This window comes from Crassostrea angulata, chromosome 5, assembly GCF_025612915.1.
Source record: "Crassostrea angulata isolate pt1a10 chromosome 5, ASM2561291v2, whole genome shotgun sequence".
Classification (NCBI taxonomy): domain Eukaryota; kingdom Metazoa; phylum Mollusca; class Bivalvia; order Ostreida; family Ostreidae; genus Magallana; species Magallana angulata.
The window spans coordinates 41553585-41573261 of NC_069115.1; the positions used below are offsets into that span (position 1 = coordinate 41553585).

Sequence of the window (19677 nt, forward strand, 5' to 3'; positions counted from 1 at the left end):
CATACAACTGATTGTTAGACAAAATACTCCACAAACCACATACAACTGATTGTAAGTCAAAATACATCACAAACCATGCACATACAACTGATGGTAAGTTTTAATACATCACAAACCCCATACATCTGATTGTAAGTCAAAATACAATATGGTTGCTTGCATATGTTGTTACATGCAGTTTTAGTGATCCTGCTACAAATATAATGAAGATGCTTTATCTTCTAGACAATTTTAATGGGAATTGATTTTTAAATTGATGTGTAAAACATTCTAGCAGTGTTGATCATTTTATCCGAATGCTTTGTTATCCTGATTGTGTAAATGGGAATCAAGGGCTTGGATTAACTTGGTTCTACTGTACATAAGAATTGATAGGATTTTTATCCCCTTGTTAAAATTCTTTGAATTTATTGAAAACTTCTTTTATTCATTCCATTAGTCATGGCTTATACGAGACTGCATCTGGTTCTGTGGTTTTCATTCTTTTCATTTGAAGCTGAGAACGCCCATTTACACCTGTCAATTTCTTTGTAGTGTGATGGGCAAGACCTTACCACCAAAGTCCAGGAAATGAAACTCCATTGTTTGTTATTTCTAAACATTCCAAGGTGATAAAAAAATATCTACTGGCAAACTTTACATAAAAGAACTGTGTTATAAACAATGACTGTTATTTTGCAAGATAATTTGATTGAATAACCTATTTCTCAAAGACAGTGCATAAAGGTGGTGAGTTATTTATAAGAGGTTTATGTCAAAGCTGATTCATCTCTATAAGTTTTCTCAAAAAACAAAAAAATTTAGCTCCATGGAATTCTACCATGTTAATTCAAGATGTGTACTGCAATTAAATGAATTTTTCAATTGCAATCATTTTAATGATACATACTTCTAATTGATTACATGTATGTCATGTATTCCCATCTTGTTTTATAGGTGTATTACATATACAAAGAAATCAATTATGGAGATACGTTATAGGTGCATTAATTTTGTTTATTTGATCTTGATCCAGATAGGACAAATATATATACAAATTGTACATTGTTTTCCTGTAGGTATGCAAGTGGAACGTTACCCTGGGGTAATCCTAACACCCCTGGATTTGAACCTCAGCGTCATGACGACGGGTATCTGGAGGTGATTGGTTTCACCTACTCCTCTCTGGTGAGACTTCTTACTACCTAGATAGGATGTTATTAACCTTAAAGTTAATACTTTGGAATCAATTTATTCTCAGGGGTCAATGTCGTGGGTAGCCAAAATTTTCCTGGTTCGTGGGGACATTGTTGTCGGTAGTGAAATCAGGATAATTTCAATAAATATGAAACAAATGATTGTGTATAGGTTCGTGGGGATGTAAATTTGTTGGAAAGGGTTAACCACAAAAGCCACAAAAATCGGTCCCCCATGAACAATGATGATTCCACAGTAACTGAAAGGTGTACATTATATACAATAGAAAAGAATGTGGAAATTTTGGTCAACTCTGAATTATCTTCTTATAAGGACCTAACATAATAAACATATATCAAGAGCTCAAGGTTTGTCTTACTATTCTCTGATGAGGATTCTTACCAAAGATAAGGTATTATTAACCATTTTAAGTTAATACATGCAGCTGAAAGGTATACATTTTATGCTCTAATGGAGAAATTAAGAAGTTTTTTTTTTATCAAATCTCTCTAGTTATTTTATAGATAGAGAAATTATGAGAGAATATATATTATGTACTGTGAAGCATCGCATCTACTATATATGGGGTTTTTTTTCCATTAAGAGGGTGTGAATAAAGTCTGTGTAAATAAAAAAAATCCTACATATGATGTTAAAACTAGTATTTCTACAAAGACTCCATGTTTGTAAATTTGCACTCACTCAAGGTTTTGACTCTTTAGGCAACCTTATACATGGGGGGTCATGGGGAGAGGCTGATACAGTGCAGTGAAATCAAGCTGAAAACCCTCAAGGCTATTCCCATGCAGTTGGACGGCGAGCCGTGCAGGCTCCGACCCTCCACCATTGTGATTACGGCTCGTAACCAAGCCAACATGATCGCCAAACCAAAGAGGAGGGGCTCCGTCCCCATAGCCAATGAGTAAGTACTTCCTGTGGAATATTGTGTACTTAATCAAACCCAACACCCTATAGATACTAGAAAATAAACATATTAATAAGCCTTAATTTGATGAGAAAAAAAAATATTCGATTAGCCAAGAAATAGTGATATAATATAGAATCACACCTTTAATGACTATGATGATTTGGCAAAGCTTTATAAACAGGATATTATAATGTACATAGAACCAGCCATACAATGCTTATAAGTGTAGGATACACACATGAACTTCTTGCGATAGTGTAATTCACATTTTTCAATAACTTTTTTGAAAAATTTGAATACAACTATTTGAAAATCAACATAATAATGATTTATAAACAAAGACCCCTATACCCACCTCATATAATTTTCGCATAACTGCTATTTTACTTACCTATGCATTGTTATCAAAAGATACACAAGTTTTTCAAATGTAAACTCGATGTTTGATATATGAGAAATGCTGACAGCTGTTGTTTTGTCTTGTTTGAAGTCTGGCTCTGTTGAAGACTGATTTGAGGTATATTTTCTACACCCCCAGATGTAGTTTATATTTGTTGTAGATATAATTTTGTCTTAGTCTCTCTGGTTCATTTCTTATTGAACAGTCATTCCAGCTATCTTGTCAATAGATATATAAGCTCTGATTATTGTGCCTTGATTCTTTTTTTCTGATACTTTGATTAATGACAAATAGCTAGGATTATATATGAATTTAAGGAGTAAAATATCATAAATTCTTGTAGAGTATTGTATCATGTAAAATGTAGTATTGTTTCTTAATCGGTGTACTGTTTTATACTTCTGTATTGCTGAAATTCAGTATTCTTTTTTTTTTCAATTGAAAACTCTTATATTTTATTGCATATTGACTTTGTACATAACAATATTTATCATGTCTTTATCGTAATTAATATAATGATTTAAATTTTAAAAAAGTATCTGAAATTATTAAAAATTAGAAAGTAAGAGGAGGTGCTTAAGTTATGAATTCAATCAAGTAATTTTGAAAATCATTTCCCTGAAGATGGAAAGAAAAAATTAAGTGCAACTATTTAGGCAAGAAAGTCTGCACAAAATAATTGACCTTGAACTCCTCCTCAGACTTCCTAAAGGTCAAGGGTAGATGCAGTCCATCTATAGTCCTTATCTGGCTTTTTTCAGTCCCCCCTCCATGCCCGAACGACTCCGAATACAGGTCAGCCGTATCAGTATGGCCGACTACGAACAGCTAAATTACGACAAAGACCGCCTCCGGGGAGCGTGTAAGTCTGCGTGCCGTAGTTTGGTGGTGGGTGGTTGACTCCTCCACTGTTTGTGCATAGGAGTCATGGCATTTGAATTAATACACAAAGCATGATTCTGCATGTATGCTAACCTATACTTAGATTTTTCTTTTATTTCATTATGTCATCATTTTTCACTAAAGTTTTAAATTATGATTTTATTTCTGTTATATTTCATAAAATTGGACCAAGTAAGTCCAAAATATGATTGAAACAAAGTATTGACTATTCAAATAATATGAAATAGTAATCCACATTTGATTAAAAAAAAAATTAATTCATGAAAAATGATGACATAATTACTACAGAACTAGTTCCAAGAATAATGGATTATATAAGTCTGTAGAGCATGCTGAAATTGTATCCAATTACCATGATATCACTTGGAAGTAACAAGAGTTATTGTACTTGGTGTTGGTTTGTCATTTAAAGCTTAGTTTTTCTTTCCATTATAAGTTCATGTATATGTAGATCATTCTATAGAATTAATAGATTATATAACTGTCATTTCAGCTGCATGTCCAGATTTCAGTCAGTCATCACTTATATTGCTACTATATTTGTTGTTTAATTGTACATGTATTGATAAAGGTAAATTTCACCATTACTGATATAAACGTTTTATTTACTATGCATTGCATGGATAAAATATAGTATTTATAAACGTAAACTTTTTTTACATTAGCATTTCTACTACATCTATTATTGGTAATTAACATGTCACTTAATTCAGCAAATAAATTAATTATCAAGAAGACGTGAAGTAAGCGTCAAATAATTCCGTCATCAATGAAAGAGTTATAGTGGTAATTAAAATATGTTTGAAATATTATATCTGATTCTATATATTATGATTTTAAAAGAATTCAAAATACATATTACTTTTGTATATGTGTGAGTGACATATACCAATATTTGATTTTACATTATAATGTATTATTCTGTGAATTGTTTGTTTCAGCCATTCCTCTAGGTCTCATTGTAGTTGATAATAATGCCGACTTGGACCAAGTTCGGCAAATTATCAACAAACTTCAGCAGGTTAGTACATGTATTCATGTGAATCCATTCACAGTGGCTCACTATACCTTCAAATAGTTTCTCAAATCAGCTGAAAATTACTTGATTATGATAGATAACATGATGGATAAGAAGTTTGTAAGTCAAATAAGGCAAAAAATGTGTGGCAGATTAGAACTCATGATCTGCGTTTCACAAGCCTGATACTTTAACTATTGAGCTATGAAGATATTCAACCTAGTAACCGATTGAAAATTTAAGAAAACATTTTTAAAAATTGCTATCTTGTGACGTAGTATCTTAAAAAGTATAAGTCAAAGTGTAGTGAGATACTGTAACATCCAAATGTGTTTTTACGAATGTTTCGTTTTTGTTTTTTTTACAAGTGTATTATCTGACTCTGTCTGTTTATAGGGAAACAACGAATTAAACTCTTCTTCTCAACCACTTTCTTCAAAATGGTGCTTCTTAGATTGTAAGTATACAATTTTATACATAATTATATTCTGAGTAATTAAATGTTGATGTAAGTTTTCAGTCAATGAGCAGGAATAAATGTCAACATTTTTAGCATTTTATTCAAGCAGCATCTTAAGCATGTTCAAATCATGGAGTACAATTTATGAACTAGTTAAAAATATGAAAATGCAAATTTGAAAAGATAATTGTATGACATTACCTGGAAATTGGCCCCCAGTTTAAGAAATATTCCACAGTATTCAAAACACCTTTATGGAACCAAAACCAACTCTTAATTCTCCTAATTTTATAGACTGTACTTGAAGAAAAGAATACTTACTTGCAAAAGGGACTTGTGGAGATATTTATCAATACCCGGTTATGACCATAAAAAAGTAAACACATGGTTATGAATTTTTACTTCACTTTTCTAGCTACAACGGCCGAGAGGTTTTTTCGCATTGATAAAGCACAGGAGCATTTGCACTACATCACGGACATTTCTTCGGAAGACCTGTACATCCTGGATCCAGACATGGCCAGCACTCAGCATCAACATTCCATCGGAAACGGGGAGGTGGCCAAAGCGGGCCAAGACAAAGGGCTGGTCTTCACGTTTACCATGCCTGACACCCCACCAAAGTCCCCAGGGTAAGTCTTATTTGCTCAGAGGCATAGTTTCTAAGTACTTTCAGAATAGATCAGTAATTTCACAGGCCATTTTAAAGTAAAATTCTTAGTTTTCAGGAACTGTTAAACAGGGGAATAATTCAATTTCAAGTTTAAGTTTAAAATGAAAGTAGAGTTATTACCCCTTACAAATTATGTAATAATAAAAATGAAATACCTGCTCGCTTTGGAATTTTGGGTTCGAGAACCAAAAGATCAAATTTTTTCACCTTAAGGCTTTCAAAAATGAAATGAAATGCACTGTATTCTTGTAAATTACTATGAATAACAGATTAAGGATGCATTTCTCTTCAGCATATTCAGATAGCACTGTATGTGTTAAATCTTTCTTGTTACAGAATATCGGACACAAAACACAACAACAATGAGGAAAAGCACTCGTCCCTACCAGTGCCAAAGTCTCCAGGGGAGAATAGGTATGAGATTCATTTCATCCTCATCAAGGGCCGGCCACATTAAGCCGGCTTTCTTATCCTACATTGCATGTACATTATCGTTGCATTTGATAAAATTTTTGATTTATCTCTTATTTTTACAAATATATATTATTGTTTAAATTTTTTAAACACATAGGTTCTTTGAGAATGTAGCCTGAATTGATATTGTAGAAAACACACATATTGCATTTCAAGTAATTTCTCCAATTGCTATTATTAATATATGATATTGTCTGTCTGTATGAGGAAAAAAAATATTTTTTCATATTCAGTTTACTTTATTTTTTTTATTTTCTCGTTGCTGAATGTTTAGTCTTATTATTTTGTATTCTTTCAAAAGTACCTTTTCATTTAAGTTTTATATCATTTAACAAAGATTAATATGTATGATTATATTTCATAGTAAATAATTGTTGTACTTCACTCATATGGTTATGAACCAAAGAAGGGCACCGTTTTTTTTTTTTGTTCTTTCTAAGTATGTGTAATACTGTTGTTGGAGACATGCTAAATTTTTTGGCTTTTGTGCAATTTCTTTTTGCCACAGGATCATTCTACCTCGGCCGGAGAGTAAGGAAAATTTACTCAACCCACCCTCCCCCGGCTCCAATAACAGGTGCATAATACGCGCAGTACGCAAAAGCTCTGAATGTGTCCTTCATCTTTTGGTGTTTTTTTGGTGTTTTTTTGTTTTTTTGCATCTACTGGTATATATAAATTAAAGTATTCTGTTGTGTGGATGAACTAAGACTAAAAATCATAGCTCTAGCAACTTAGTATGGAGTTTGCTGCTTTTATATATGGACATTTGTCGAATTGATTTTTTTTTTTTTAGAAATGATTGAATAAGTCCAAAATGAAGCCAGTTTATGAAGTTGATAAATATTATGATCACAGTGGCATGAAAACTTTTTGTAAATATTTTTGGTAATCAATTAAAAAAAAGAGTATATTCAATAACTGTATAAAGGTAATAACAATATTAAAGGTTGCTTGATGACATTATTTTGTGTATACATGTACAATTAGATCCACACAGCAGAATATAAGCATGTCCTTGCATATTGCTTATTATATATAAATGTATATATAAAACAATCCTTTGCATGAATGCATGTAAATTAATGCAATAACAAATTACCATAGTATATGCATGAAATTCTTAACTGTTCCCCAACTCTTAATTGCTTACGGTAATACTTTATCGGAGTTACTTTTACATTGATGAACTGAAAAAAAAAATTTGAATTTTGATGTTTGTTTTTATATATAATCATGTTATTACTATGCGAGTGATAAATCAGATTTTTAGTCTTATTTCATGCATATATTTTTACAGTTTTAAGATGTATGAAATAATATCAAGAAGTAAAATTCTGCAGTGAGAACGTGGGGGAGAGACTTATTATATACACATACTGCTTTCTCCAAGAATGAAGGCTAGCACAGTATTCACTAACAAAGCTTCCTATGGCACATTATAAATCTATATCCCATGCTAGGATAATCGAAAGATTTGACATGACTGCACTCTAAGAGAATCTCCTGTTATTATTTTGATGCAATCGACTTTATACATGCATATATATGGACAGAAAATGTTTTAACATACATTTTAAGAATTTTTAAAAGCCTATTTATATTGTGTGTACAGAATGTTCTTGTAAATGTCTATGTAAACTAAATACCATAAGGTACTTACGAAATACATTCACTATGAAATACATTCACAATGAAATACCAATACAGCTCGAAGTGTATGTAATGGGTTTATTACCTATATATGTGGTAATTTTGAAAATCCTCCATGAAACTACTATGCATTACCCTATAATATAGATTACCTACAATGACACAATATGTCATATTTTTTAGCCTGTTAGCATCAAATGCCATAACAAATAGGGAAAATGTTTCCTGTGAAACATGCCATACACATAAACTATTTTGGAAGATTAATGGTTTATAATTGTATGAATGAATTTTCTGACATTTTTGTATTTTTTGTTATTCCAGTCATATGCCCTTGTGTCGAGCTAGCCCGCATAAGGGCACATGGGTCTGTGTTCGCGTGGCAGACCCAAGCTTTCTTCGTCATTCTTTGGGGTAAAATTTCATCGCTACGTATCTGCTACAGTGTACTGCCTGGCATGTATATAGTTCACATGCATTTTTTCCAACTGTCCAGTTTTGTAAAGTCAGGATTTCTTCTCCCTCTCCTCTGTGGAAACATCAGTCCTTAACTCTTATAATCTCTAGAGGCTATAACTAGAAACTTGATGATACTATTATATTTCTAGCTTCAAAATGTTATGTTACGTGTATGTAACGTATCAATATTGTAGGCAGTGTTTGACACCCGAATCTATATGTGGATTATGCATCCTTATTGCCATCATAAATACTAGTACTTATGTGAATGATTTAGACTTGCATTATAGAGATATTTGATTTATTACATGTATTAGAAATGTAATGAGTATGGAATATCATATCTACTTAATTTAACAATGCAAGAAGAAGATGCTAAAATGAAATTCTTATTTTTCCTTTTTGATATGCTGTTGAATGACATTTTGATTATAATGTTAGACTGTTCATTTTCCTTTTCTTTTTACATACAGTATTTCCAGTCAATTTTTAATACACTATACCCGTATCAATGGGTTTAACATACAAAGTACATACACACAAACATAATATATACATACATATATAATTTCATTTATGTGTTCATGTATAGAAAAAATTTCTAAAAGCATAATATTTATGCATACTTATTTGATAATCTGCCACTACATTGTATACATTCAAATAGTTTTTATAGGAAATGATCGATATTTAATTTTTTTTAATTTAATTTGTGAAGGAAAATATTTTCATTCACTATTAGTTGTAACAGACCACATAATGTCTCTTTTTAGTTTAGAAAAATTGTACAACTTTATTACCAGTGCTTGATGGTATTCTGGACATAAATTAAAATTTTAAATTTTTTTTTATCTCTGTTGCGTGTGCACTTTGCAAGAAATATTTTCAATGGGACCAACTCATATCTGCTTTTGATAATTTCTGTTGAACTTATCTTTGCTACTATTAGTTGTTCTTAGAACTATAGCCTTTCAATAAATAATCATAGTTTATAAGATAGAATTGTACATGTTAAAGATTCTTTTTCTTTATATATTTATTTCAAAAATTCTTTAGATATATTTTCAACATGAAAATTCAAGCTATTTTTTTTTTTTGAGTTTAAAAAAATTCTGAACTAGCGTACAAAGTGTATATTGATAGTAGAACAGAAATTATTTCTGTTTAGATGATATTACTGTAAATTCCTTATTTTTTGTGAGTATTTAATTCCGCAATTCGGCTATTTGCAAGAATATAAAACCGCGAGCACCAATTTTTGTTATAATCTCATATAGCTCAAAACTCCCTGAAAAATAAAAATAAGAGCGAGAATTTGAAATTCGCGAGAACTGCTTCTTGTGATTTTATGTGGACATTAATTCCTTGCGTTTAATTAGGAATTTACAGTATTTATTAACAAGAAAGATTAAGTAATAAGTAATACATATATCATCATTACTCATGAAATATGAATGTAAGAAAATGAAGAATGTTTGATGTGCATGTTATTAGGTATATTGTCTGGTTGTCCTGGTTACTAGCATGTGTTTGTCCGCTTGAAATAGTAGTTTTAGCTAGAAGCTAGCCTATACAAAACTACCCTGTGATTGCTTAAAATTAATATTGAGCTTCATATCAGTATTACTGTAACAATATGCGTCTAATATTGTGGTGTCTACTTTATGTGTTCGTTGAAGAAAAACAAACTGATTCATATGAATTGGCTAGATCTCGATATTCATGATGGCAATGAAAACAAAATTTATAATGGATAAAAGTTGAGTAACTTTGAAAATAAAGAGATTTAATTTAAGAGGTTGTAAGCAGGTGGATATTGAGTTGATGGTTTTGCAATCTCTTTAAAGGATCATATTTTGGAAATGAATATTCTTTTTAATGTGGCATTGATTTGGATTTTCCTTACAGCTCTGAGCCTGGGACACCTAATTCTCCGTACGAGTACGATTCAAAACAGTACCAGTTTATGTCTGTAGCCAACGCAACAGCAGCTGGAAAAGCCAAAAAACTCACTCCTGCAGACAAAGGTAACAATATAACCACTGACGCTTTTCATGAATTTTATACATGGTATATAATTGTACTGGTTGACAATGGTAGTATTTTTTGGTATTGCCAATCCCCAAATATTGCATAACCAATCTATAAATGGCAACATCACCTGATGAAAGTAGAAATGATACCTTTTTAGGATAACATTCGCAATTTGTAAAATTCCAAACAGTTGAAAAAGTTGTACATCTCTTACAAATTAACTTGCACATTTTAATTTGAGTTGCCATTTAATATGCAAGTGGTTATTATCACAGTGGCCATGAAACTACCTTGAATTTACTCAAAAGGTATTGGTCTTTATTCGATGATTTTTATTCGCCGGCTTTGCCCTTGTAAGTACTGTATGCAGGGTTATTTTCGCCCTTCTACATTTGCAAATGGTTCCACCCCGTCTTAAATTTGCCAAGACACAATTGAGTACTAAAGAGATACCTTGGAATTTTGGTACTTGCTCAGTCTTAAATTCGACTGTTGACAACAAGGGCAAAAGTGACGAAAATAAAAGGTGGTGAATATTTTCCTGTAAACAGTAATCATTAGGTCATAAGATTAATGGTGTAAACAAAGAGTTGTAGCAGGCAGAGTTGACAGTTAAGTCACAGAAAAATAGCTGTAAGATATAGGAGCAATTGGTATGTCCTAGTTATAATTCTGATGTTAGATCCTAATGGTACTCTGAGCATTAGATCAAGCACATTGCTATCAATACGGAAGGTAATGTGATTCTGTCTGCATCATAAAGGATAGTGTAAGTGGAGTGAGCGAAGCACTGTCTACGGAAAAACCGCCATAACAGAAACTGTTGTTTTCAATTTTTATGTTATTTACTGCACTATATTTTCCTTGGAATACAAATTTTCATGTAAACAATGTTAAGTTTATCAATGGTTAAGGGAACCTCAATTAATCTTCATTTCTTTTATTAAATTAATTTACTTTTTGTTGTGCAGGTTTGATTGATGCATCAAAAAGGGGAGATTTGACCAAGGTAAGCAAAATGAATTTGTTGGACTATTAAAAAAAAATAATTTTCAAACGAGTATTTTATAAATAATGTTTAAGACTATGTTGGTTGATTATGATTTTCTCCAACATTTCAGCTGGTGGAGCTATTCTGTAACCAAGATGCTGATCTCCTAGCAACGGATCAGTATGGCATGACCTCTCTTCACCATGCTGCACGGTTTGGGCACAAGGGCATTGTCAAGTATCTCATAGAGAATGGTAAGGTTTACAATGTGCAAGCTATGCCTTTGTTTCAAGGATATCATAGAAATATTTTTACTGTGGTTTCATTGTAATGCTTGGGACCCAATATTTGTGAATTTCGTTGTTGAGCAGATCCCCAAAATAAAACTGTCGAGAATCAAACCAACCATTTGCTTTGGCAGAGACATATGTTTCAGAATCTTTAAAATTGTGTTCATTACAAAATCCACAGAATTAATGCTTAAGAATATAAATGAAATCACAGTATCTTTAAATCTTATGGAATTTTTACCTGCATGTTGAAATATAAAATTAAACAGAAATATCAGTACATGGAAAATACTGGTATTGTGCATTGATAGTTTGAAAGTTGAACTAATATGTTACCATTTTTTTTTTTTTCCAGCCCCACCAGTCATCTTAGATATGGTGGATTATGAAAAGTAAGTTGATATATTACTTACAAAATATTGATAGAATATGATGCAGCCTTTCCTTAATTCTAATATTATTCTTGTTTTCACATCATTATCACCTTTTTAAAATATGAATTATTCGATGTTCAAATATTTTGTACACTGCATTTGTGTGATAACAGGTAGTTTAAAAACAAGGATGATTTTCACCTCCTTCCAAGAAAGTTAATTTGCTTTTTTAACATCTTCAAAGTCTAACAATTTTTCAATTATACATTAAATGAGTTTAAATGATTAAAAAAAGGGTTTATAGAGTAACTTTAAATGAAAAAATTCAAACAAATTTTTATCATAGGATAAACTTCGATAAAGGATAAAACCAATTTAAGATAGTTTAATGAATATAGAATATAGATGAAAGGTATTGAAATTAAAATCAGCTAAAAATTGTCCAATTTGCTAAATATATTACTAGCCATTATAGATCAATAGTTGTTGTATTTTAACCAAATGGGGTATTTTCTTTTGTTCCAGAGGACAGACAGCCCTCCATAAGGCGGCTTGGTACCAGAGGAGGACTATATGTTACATGTTGGTGGAGGCGGGGGCCTCACTAACGAGGACCGATTATCAGGGAAACACGCCTCGGCTTCAGGCTCTGAGGGCCGAGGACAAAGAGTTAGCCGCTTATTTAGAAAGTAAGCCCACTTCTTGGCTACATCTATTGTTGTTTAATTGTGTGGTTGTACGAGAGAGAGAGAGAGAGAGAGAGAGAGAGAGAGAGAGAGAGAGAGAAAATATCATGTGTGTAACATATGATGGAAAGTTACATACCTCACAAAAAAAATGATAGTTAATGGGATCATGTTTAGTGCATCTAATGTGAAATATACTATATTGTTGTTATTGCATTTCCCATCTTACCAAAAGCATTATATGTTGGATAAAGGAAGCTAACTAAAGGCAAAAGGCACTGTGTTATTTTAGTAGGCATAATATACTTTGTAAAATTTACCATATACGGTATGATTATGGTATTCTGTTTGTTGCTACACATTAGGGGAACATTTATTCATTTTTTTGCCTTATTTTATTGACTATCATGTTGGATTATGTCTACATCTGTCTTTAACCATATACAACTTGCAAATATCCAACTTTCTTTTTATTGCATGTCAAAAATTTTCTTACTTGAAAGTTGAATATTTTTCTCCTCAGCTATCGTAAAGAAATCAATGAGTTTTTAACTTCAGTTATCTAATTTAAAATATACAAATAGAAGACCATTATAGATCTTTCATCAAAAGAAGCACAAAGCTTGTTATTTCTACTAATTTATGTTTATATCTGTTGGCAGAAAGAGCATGACTTTGTAGGTATATTTATTAGTTTCCAAGGCTGTTTACCATAGAACACATCATTTAATTATAATCCTACAATAATACACCATGTAACAGACCAGATGCTGTTTGCTTTGGTAACTAGGCAATGTTCTTAGAGCTAGAAAATGTAAAATACTTTTGTTATGGGGAAAAACCACTTGCTGATTCAGAATTACAGAATAGTTGTTATTAAGTAGAATTTTATTATAATAGAGATTGCATGAAAAAAAAACCTGTCCAAACAGGGATCAAAGGGGGAAAACACCTTAAAACTTAAAAGAAATAGATCATTTAAATAATGTAACTGATATGTTTTTATATTTCAGAAAGTAGATAAAATTTATTACCATATAAATTATCATTGGCATAGGGAAGTGAAATAATTATGACATAACTGAGAAAATGATTCATATTACTTTAATTTTACATGTATTTGATTAACTTTCTTAATTTTCATTCATCAAACAATCATTTGCATTTTATCACAGCCTCCCAATTGCAATTTATATCATGCACATTTTTTTTTTCAGACAAGAATTTTTCAAATAAGTATCCTTGTCTCTTACAAAACATTAATGTTTTATATTATATTCAAACAGTACCACCCACCTTTCTTTTATACAGGTCAGGAGCATTTTCAATTGGTTGTGTCGGAGGACCAGGAAACAGCTGTTTGACCGTTTACAAGCTGTTACTAGTGTGGCCAACATATTGTGATAAAAAACAGTCGATGATGAACTCTCAATGTTTGGTCCAAAATTGTGATATTTCTGACAACTTTCCACTTTTTCCATTTTTTTCCTCCTTTGTGTTGTTTGTATTCAAGCCAGAAACAATGTGTAGTGAGTTTACAGAAACAATGTGTAGTGAGTTTATCGAAATGAAATTTTGTAAGATGCAAGAAAGTATTTTTTCTCTATCATTCTTATGTATACTTTTCATAGTTTTTTCCCTTGGGATTTTTTTGTCTGGTTCCCATACCAGTTGACTGTGATATATTCGCTGTATAAAATGTCATTTTCACTTGGTATCATTTTGCGATACTAATGACATGATGTTTGAAATATTTGGAATAATTTTGTTATTTAAAATTTGGCATATTTTTTGAAATCTACTCATCATTGTAGTAGTTAAAAGAAAAACCATTGCTGTTGTTTTTTCTTTACTTGTATGTAGTTCTTTTTTTCCTTCTAAAAAATGTACATTAAGATAAATATTTGAGGAAGTTTTTTGCAGGAGAACAAAAGTCTGTGTTTTTTTCCTACTAAACTGATCTCCTCTGTTTTTGCACTGAATTATGTGGAGCAGAAGAGAAGTTTCAGTGGTATGTTCATTACTACACATATCTTTTGTTTTTGTTTTTTGATTGAAATAAAACTTTTTTTTTATTCGATGGATGAATATTAGAGAATACAATTTCTGAGCAAGCTGGGTTTTTCTTGCTAATCAAGCAGTGCTTGAAGTTAGGTCTTTGTGATCATTTGAATCAACCATATCATGCGTGGGTATAAATATATTTTACTACCATTTTGAATGAAAATGATATCTGTTCAATATGTTGTTATGTTTGTTGTTCTTATTCAAAGTTGTTATAGCTTAATCCGAAAAAAAAACACCACAGAAAATCTTCCATTTTTCCCTATTTGAATGATATTGCTTAATTCTTGCACATTTTTGCATATTTAAATGGTGTAAATTGATGTTGAGTGTATCATAAGCATCTTTATATTTCAATGTGTATCTACTCGAAACAACAGATTTTTTTCTTCATTTTTTAAACTGTTTAAAAGCAATTTGTCATTGAAAGCTGGATCAGATTTTTGGTTTTTTGTGTTTTTTTGTACATTGTTTAATTTCTTATTAATAGTTTAATTTAAGTACATGCAATACACCTTTTGTAGTAAAATGGTTCATTTTGTACTCATTTTATGCATATAGTTTATTTTGGAGACGGTCCCATTCCAAAGCAAACTATTGTATACCACAGCATTATGAAGTCATATAGTTGATAAGTTACTAGTATCTATTACATTCCCTATGCAAAGTTGTGTTTATTTGACATAATTTGTTTCAATGATATTTTGCAAAGCATATTTTTGAAATAAATGTCTGCAGACACTGCGTGACTGCATGTATTTACTTTCTTTCTTTTTATATTTCTTAACGTTTTTCTACCATCTGTAAGATATAGATTATTTTTCCTTAATGGTAAAATCCCGAATTTTGAAGAAAGCAGGAACTGTTGTTGCTTTTTTAACAATTATTCGTCATTCTATGATGTAGAATTTTTTCTTTAATTAGGAATTCCATTATGTATCGTGGTAAATTGGTGAATATTTTTCAATTAGAATACGTTTTTAGTGTCCATTCAGCTTTGTATTTATAAATGTAGTAAATTGGTTGGCAAAAAATCGATTTTTTTTATGTTATAAGGGGATTAATTACAGATAAATAAAATTTTGAATTTTCCTTTTTTGTAAAATGCTGTCCAGACAAGTGATGTTAACAGAGTAAGTAGGTATTATTTATCAATATATGATGTAGTTTTCATAATTATTTCATAATTTATGTATAAGATGTAGAAACACACTTTTTTTACTTTACTTTATCTTCTGCAAATTTAATTAAAAATTGTGAATTTTCCAATCTTGCGTGTTTTTCTTCCGTTTTAAGCAGATTTATATGTACGGAAGCCCATTTAGGACCTATCAAAAAATATTTTTGAATTTGATATAACGAATTCTTGAATTTGTTAAAACGAATTTAAATCGTTATAACGAATTGTTGAATCCGTTATAACGAATTAAATTTGTTATAACAAATTTTAGGAATTCGTTATAACAAATTTAATCTGTTATAACAAATTCGCTGAATTCGTTATTTCAAATTTCAAAATCTGTTTTAACAAATTAAATTTGAAATAATGAATTCTTGAATTCGTTATAACAAATTAAATTTGAAATAACGATTTCTTGAATTTGTAATTTCAAAGTTTTAATTCGTAATTTCGGTTTTTTAAACTCGGTTATAACATATTTTCACCCAATTTGTGGTAACGAATTTCATGTTTTGGGGAACAAATTAATAACGGGGCGGACTTCATTTGTCCCATATCGGCATACGACGAAATGCGCCGATCAATTGATCGGCGTTAAACGGCGAAATGGTATTCAATGAAGTAAATGTAACCATGGTAACAGATGTAACAATTCCAAAAGACACCTTACTTTATCAGCTTTGCTAGAATTCCTACATAGATAGAAACAAATTTAAGAACTATATGTAGCAATGCAGTTTCACCAAAAATACAATATATACAGATTTGTTTCGACGGGTTTCTGTGCAAAATTCCAAACATTTGTTTAACTAATGCTATCAATCGATGAGCATGCTGATTTATTAACATATATCTGCATTTTTCATCTTATTACATCACCAAACCGTGAGATTACGCCATACTTAAAACAAATACCGGTCTGGAATAAAACTGATTTAAGAATAAGGAATCATTCTTTGAGTATTACTAGTCTCAGGCGATTTTGGCCGGGACGTGTTCAAATCAAATAAAGCACGACGGGATTTATGATAGATATGACCACGCTCTGACCGAAATTATCAACTCATAATATTCAAAGAATGATTCCTTATTACTTTAATACTTATATTTATATTATTTCCAATTTCTACACTTTAAAACAACATTCTAAAACCACTGTTTTTTAATGAATAACACATGCTATATATTATTTCGCAGCGCAGGCAATACTGTTTTTCGGTTATGTATGACACACCCATTTTGTGTCGCTCGTTATTTTATGAAATTATTGGGCTGGGTTGGGTTATCACAGTAAAGGACACTTAAAAATATAGATATAATATTTTATATGATGTAGCTAGGCATTATAACCAGGATGTGCGCATGCGTGAACCAACTTTCCACCAGAACGATATATAGAATAGGCTATTTTTGGGAGTTGATTTTAATCAACTCTCCTACATGTATGCTGTTACTCAGGCAAACCGAAAGTGAAACAGTGTTTGGACCTCAGTACAAATCAACATTGCTGACAACATTTAGTTCTAATCGATAAATTCGATGTAATGAGTTCTTAAGCATTGTTTTTCAAGGAAACTTATTTATAGATACCTTGTAAATAGTTATATTTTAAATGGTACGAACAATTTAGATAATTTGTGAAGTCGTACATTTTATACGCCAGAGCTCGTTCAATCAGACGCTCAGCTGTCTCCGTAAATCTCCGACAAGCAGAGAGTCTCTCTTGCTTGTCGGTGATTAACGGATACAGCTTAGAGTCTGGTTAAACGAGACTAGAGTTCAGTTTTGCTTGGATCCATACAATTTCTCATAACTATTCCGATTACGGATACGTAGTTTGATAGAATAGATCTTTGAATATTATACAACATGATTCATATTGGGTTTTCACGAAATTCCTGTGGAAGAATTTATATTATTAAAATGTGCGTAATTCAAATACATATAGGAAAGTACTTGCCATGCAAAATAACATATCATTGATTTTAAGATAAATAATAATCGATAAAATCAACTCCCATTAGTTCTTCAGTACTTTGATTTTATATAGTACAACCAGACACTATAACCATGATGTACGCATGCGTGTACCGACTTTTCGGTAAACGTTTGGGAGGAAATTCGAAAGCTGTTTGGAGGAACTTCGAACTGATATTCGCGCAATTTAAAAACGTAAAGGAAAATTTGAAATTTACATTATAAATGTTCATTAAAAGAGATAGGAATGTTGTGTACATTAGATTTACACCAAAATGTTGTATAAATATTAGTATTGGAGAGAACAAAAAAGAGCAATGTTACAGGAAAACAACAGGGGAGGGGGCGTGGAGTCGAGCAGGGGCAGGGGGACGAGCTAAACTACCCCCTTCAGCACACGCTTTCTCGCAGCAAACATTTTTCTTAAATTAAAAGGTGAATTAACAAGGAGTCCCCCCACTAATGTTTTTGGGACCAGGTAAAAAATGAAATGAAAGGGAGGAAATAAACTGTAGAATTGAAGTTACCGGTACGCCTTTTCCGATACCCCCACGGATTAGGATTTTTGAATGTTTTAATAGCATAGTGTATGTTTCACTAGTGTCAGTGTTCGTATCACCAGGGTCTGTATACCCATAACCTGGGTCAGTATTACGATTATCAGGATGTCTATATCTATTACCAGGGTCAGTGTACGTATCCCCAGGGTCTATGTGCCTATCACCAAGTCATTAGAACCCATCATCAGGGTCTTAATGCATATCACCAAGGTCAGTGTTCGTATCACCAGGGTCTGTCCATTACTAGGGTCTCAAAACCTATATTGTTATAGGTATTGAGACCCTGGTGATGGGTATACTGGCTCTGGTTACGCGCATACATGTACACACTCTTGTAATTGGGTACAATAACCTTGGTTATAGGTAAACTTACCCTGGTGATGGGTATACTGATTCTGGATATGGGTATGCAGACGCTAGTGATGTGCACTCTGGCCCTATTAATACTAGTATACAGACCCTGGTGATAGGCATTGAGACCCTTGTGATGATACGTGGATTTCTGGCTATGGGTAATCAGACCCTGGTGATGAGCACAAAGACACATTGACCCTCATGATAAGTATTGAGACCCTGGTGTACTGGTGATTGGTATACTGAATCTGGTTATGCGTATACAGAACCTGTTGATACGTACACCGACTCTGGTAGTACTTACTCTGACCCTGGTAATAAGTACTCTGACCCTGGTGATGGGTATACAGACCCTGGTGATGGCCACACAGACCTTGGTGAGGGGTTATGGATAGAGCTACATGGGGTCGGTGTTCTGACCATCCCTACCCCTCCCCAATAACCCCCCCCCCCCCCTGAAAACAAGAAAAACAAAATAAATAATCCCTCTCTTCCTAACCTTGAATTTTTTTATATTGAATTTAAGCATAAAAGTTTATAGAACCTGGTGAATGGTATATTGTATGAGATACAGTAAAATTGGTTTATATATAAACCCAATTCTTTTTTACTGGTACATTGTATATGTAAGGAAACCGTGATATTTTGTTCAGGCAGGTGGCATCGAAACAAGTGAAAAGAGGGGGGTAGGATAGAGGAATCGCCAAACAATTCTTGACATGCAAAAAAAAAGTCTTTAAAAAGTTCGAAAATAGTACACCGTGGGGGTTGCTATAGAAATGCTAAGTTTACCCCAAACTTTAATTTCACTGTTTATTTCCTCCCAGTCACTTTCAAGTTTTTACATGCTCCGAAAATGCTAGGAAAGGGGGGGGGGTCGCATGGGGACAGGCCTCTCCCTGCCACCCCCACCTACCCACTCGTTTGAAGCTACGTGTCTATTGTTTTCCTGTAGCATTGCCTTTATTGTCCTCGCAAATATTTAATTAACTTTTTTAGTGTAAACCAAAGGTACATAACATT

The 19677-nt window shown here is 32.1% G+C and overlaps 1 protein-coding gene across 18 annotated transcripts in view; it reads left to right on the plus strand.

The window, feature by feature from the left end:
* LOC128185886 (diacylglycerol kinase zeta-like) overlaps positions 1-15852 on the plus strand; it is a 73256-nt gene extending 57404 nt beyond the window's left edge. For 9 of the 18 annotated variants that reach the window (XM_052855586.1, XM_052855589.1, XM_052855587.1 and 6 more), the window contains 17 exons: positions 535-608; positions 1059-1167; positions 1899-2098; positions 2595-2621; positions 3266-3366; positions 4349-4428; positions 4822-4882; positions 5301-5517; positions 5895-5972; positions 6541-6609; positions 8010-8099; positions 10053-10171; positions 11150-11187; positions 11300-11423; positions 11815-11851; positions 12359-12522; positions 13831-15852. In XM_052855586.1, coding sequence (XP_052711546.1) covers positions 535-608; positions 1059-1167; positions 1899-2098; positions 2595-2621; positions 3266-3366; positions 4349-4428; positions 4822-4882; positions 5301-5517; positions 5895-5972; positions 6541-6609; positions 8010-8099; positions 10053-10171; positions 11150-11187; positions 11300-11423; positions 11815-11851; positions 12359-12522; positions 13831-13883 — 1641 coding nt within the window. In that variant the 3' untranslated portion in view covers positions 13884-15852. Of the gene's footprint in view, positions 1-534; positions 609-1058; positions 1168-1898; positions 2099-2594; positions 2622-3265; positions 3367-4348; positions 4429-4821; positions 4883-5300; positions 5518-5894; positions 5973-6540; positions 6610-8009; positions 8100-10052; positions 10172-11149; positions 11188-11299; positions 11424-11814; positions 11852-12358; positions 12523-13181; positions 13201-13830 lie in introns of all 18 variants that reach the window. The other 9 variants (XM_052855576.1, XM_052855582.1, XM_052855579.1 and 6 more) reach the window with 6 other exon arrangements.
* Positions 15853-19677: the final 3825 nt, after the last annotated feature.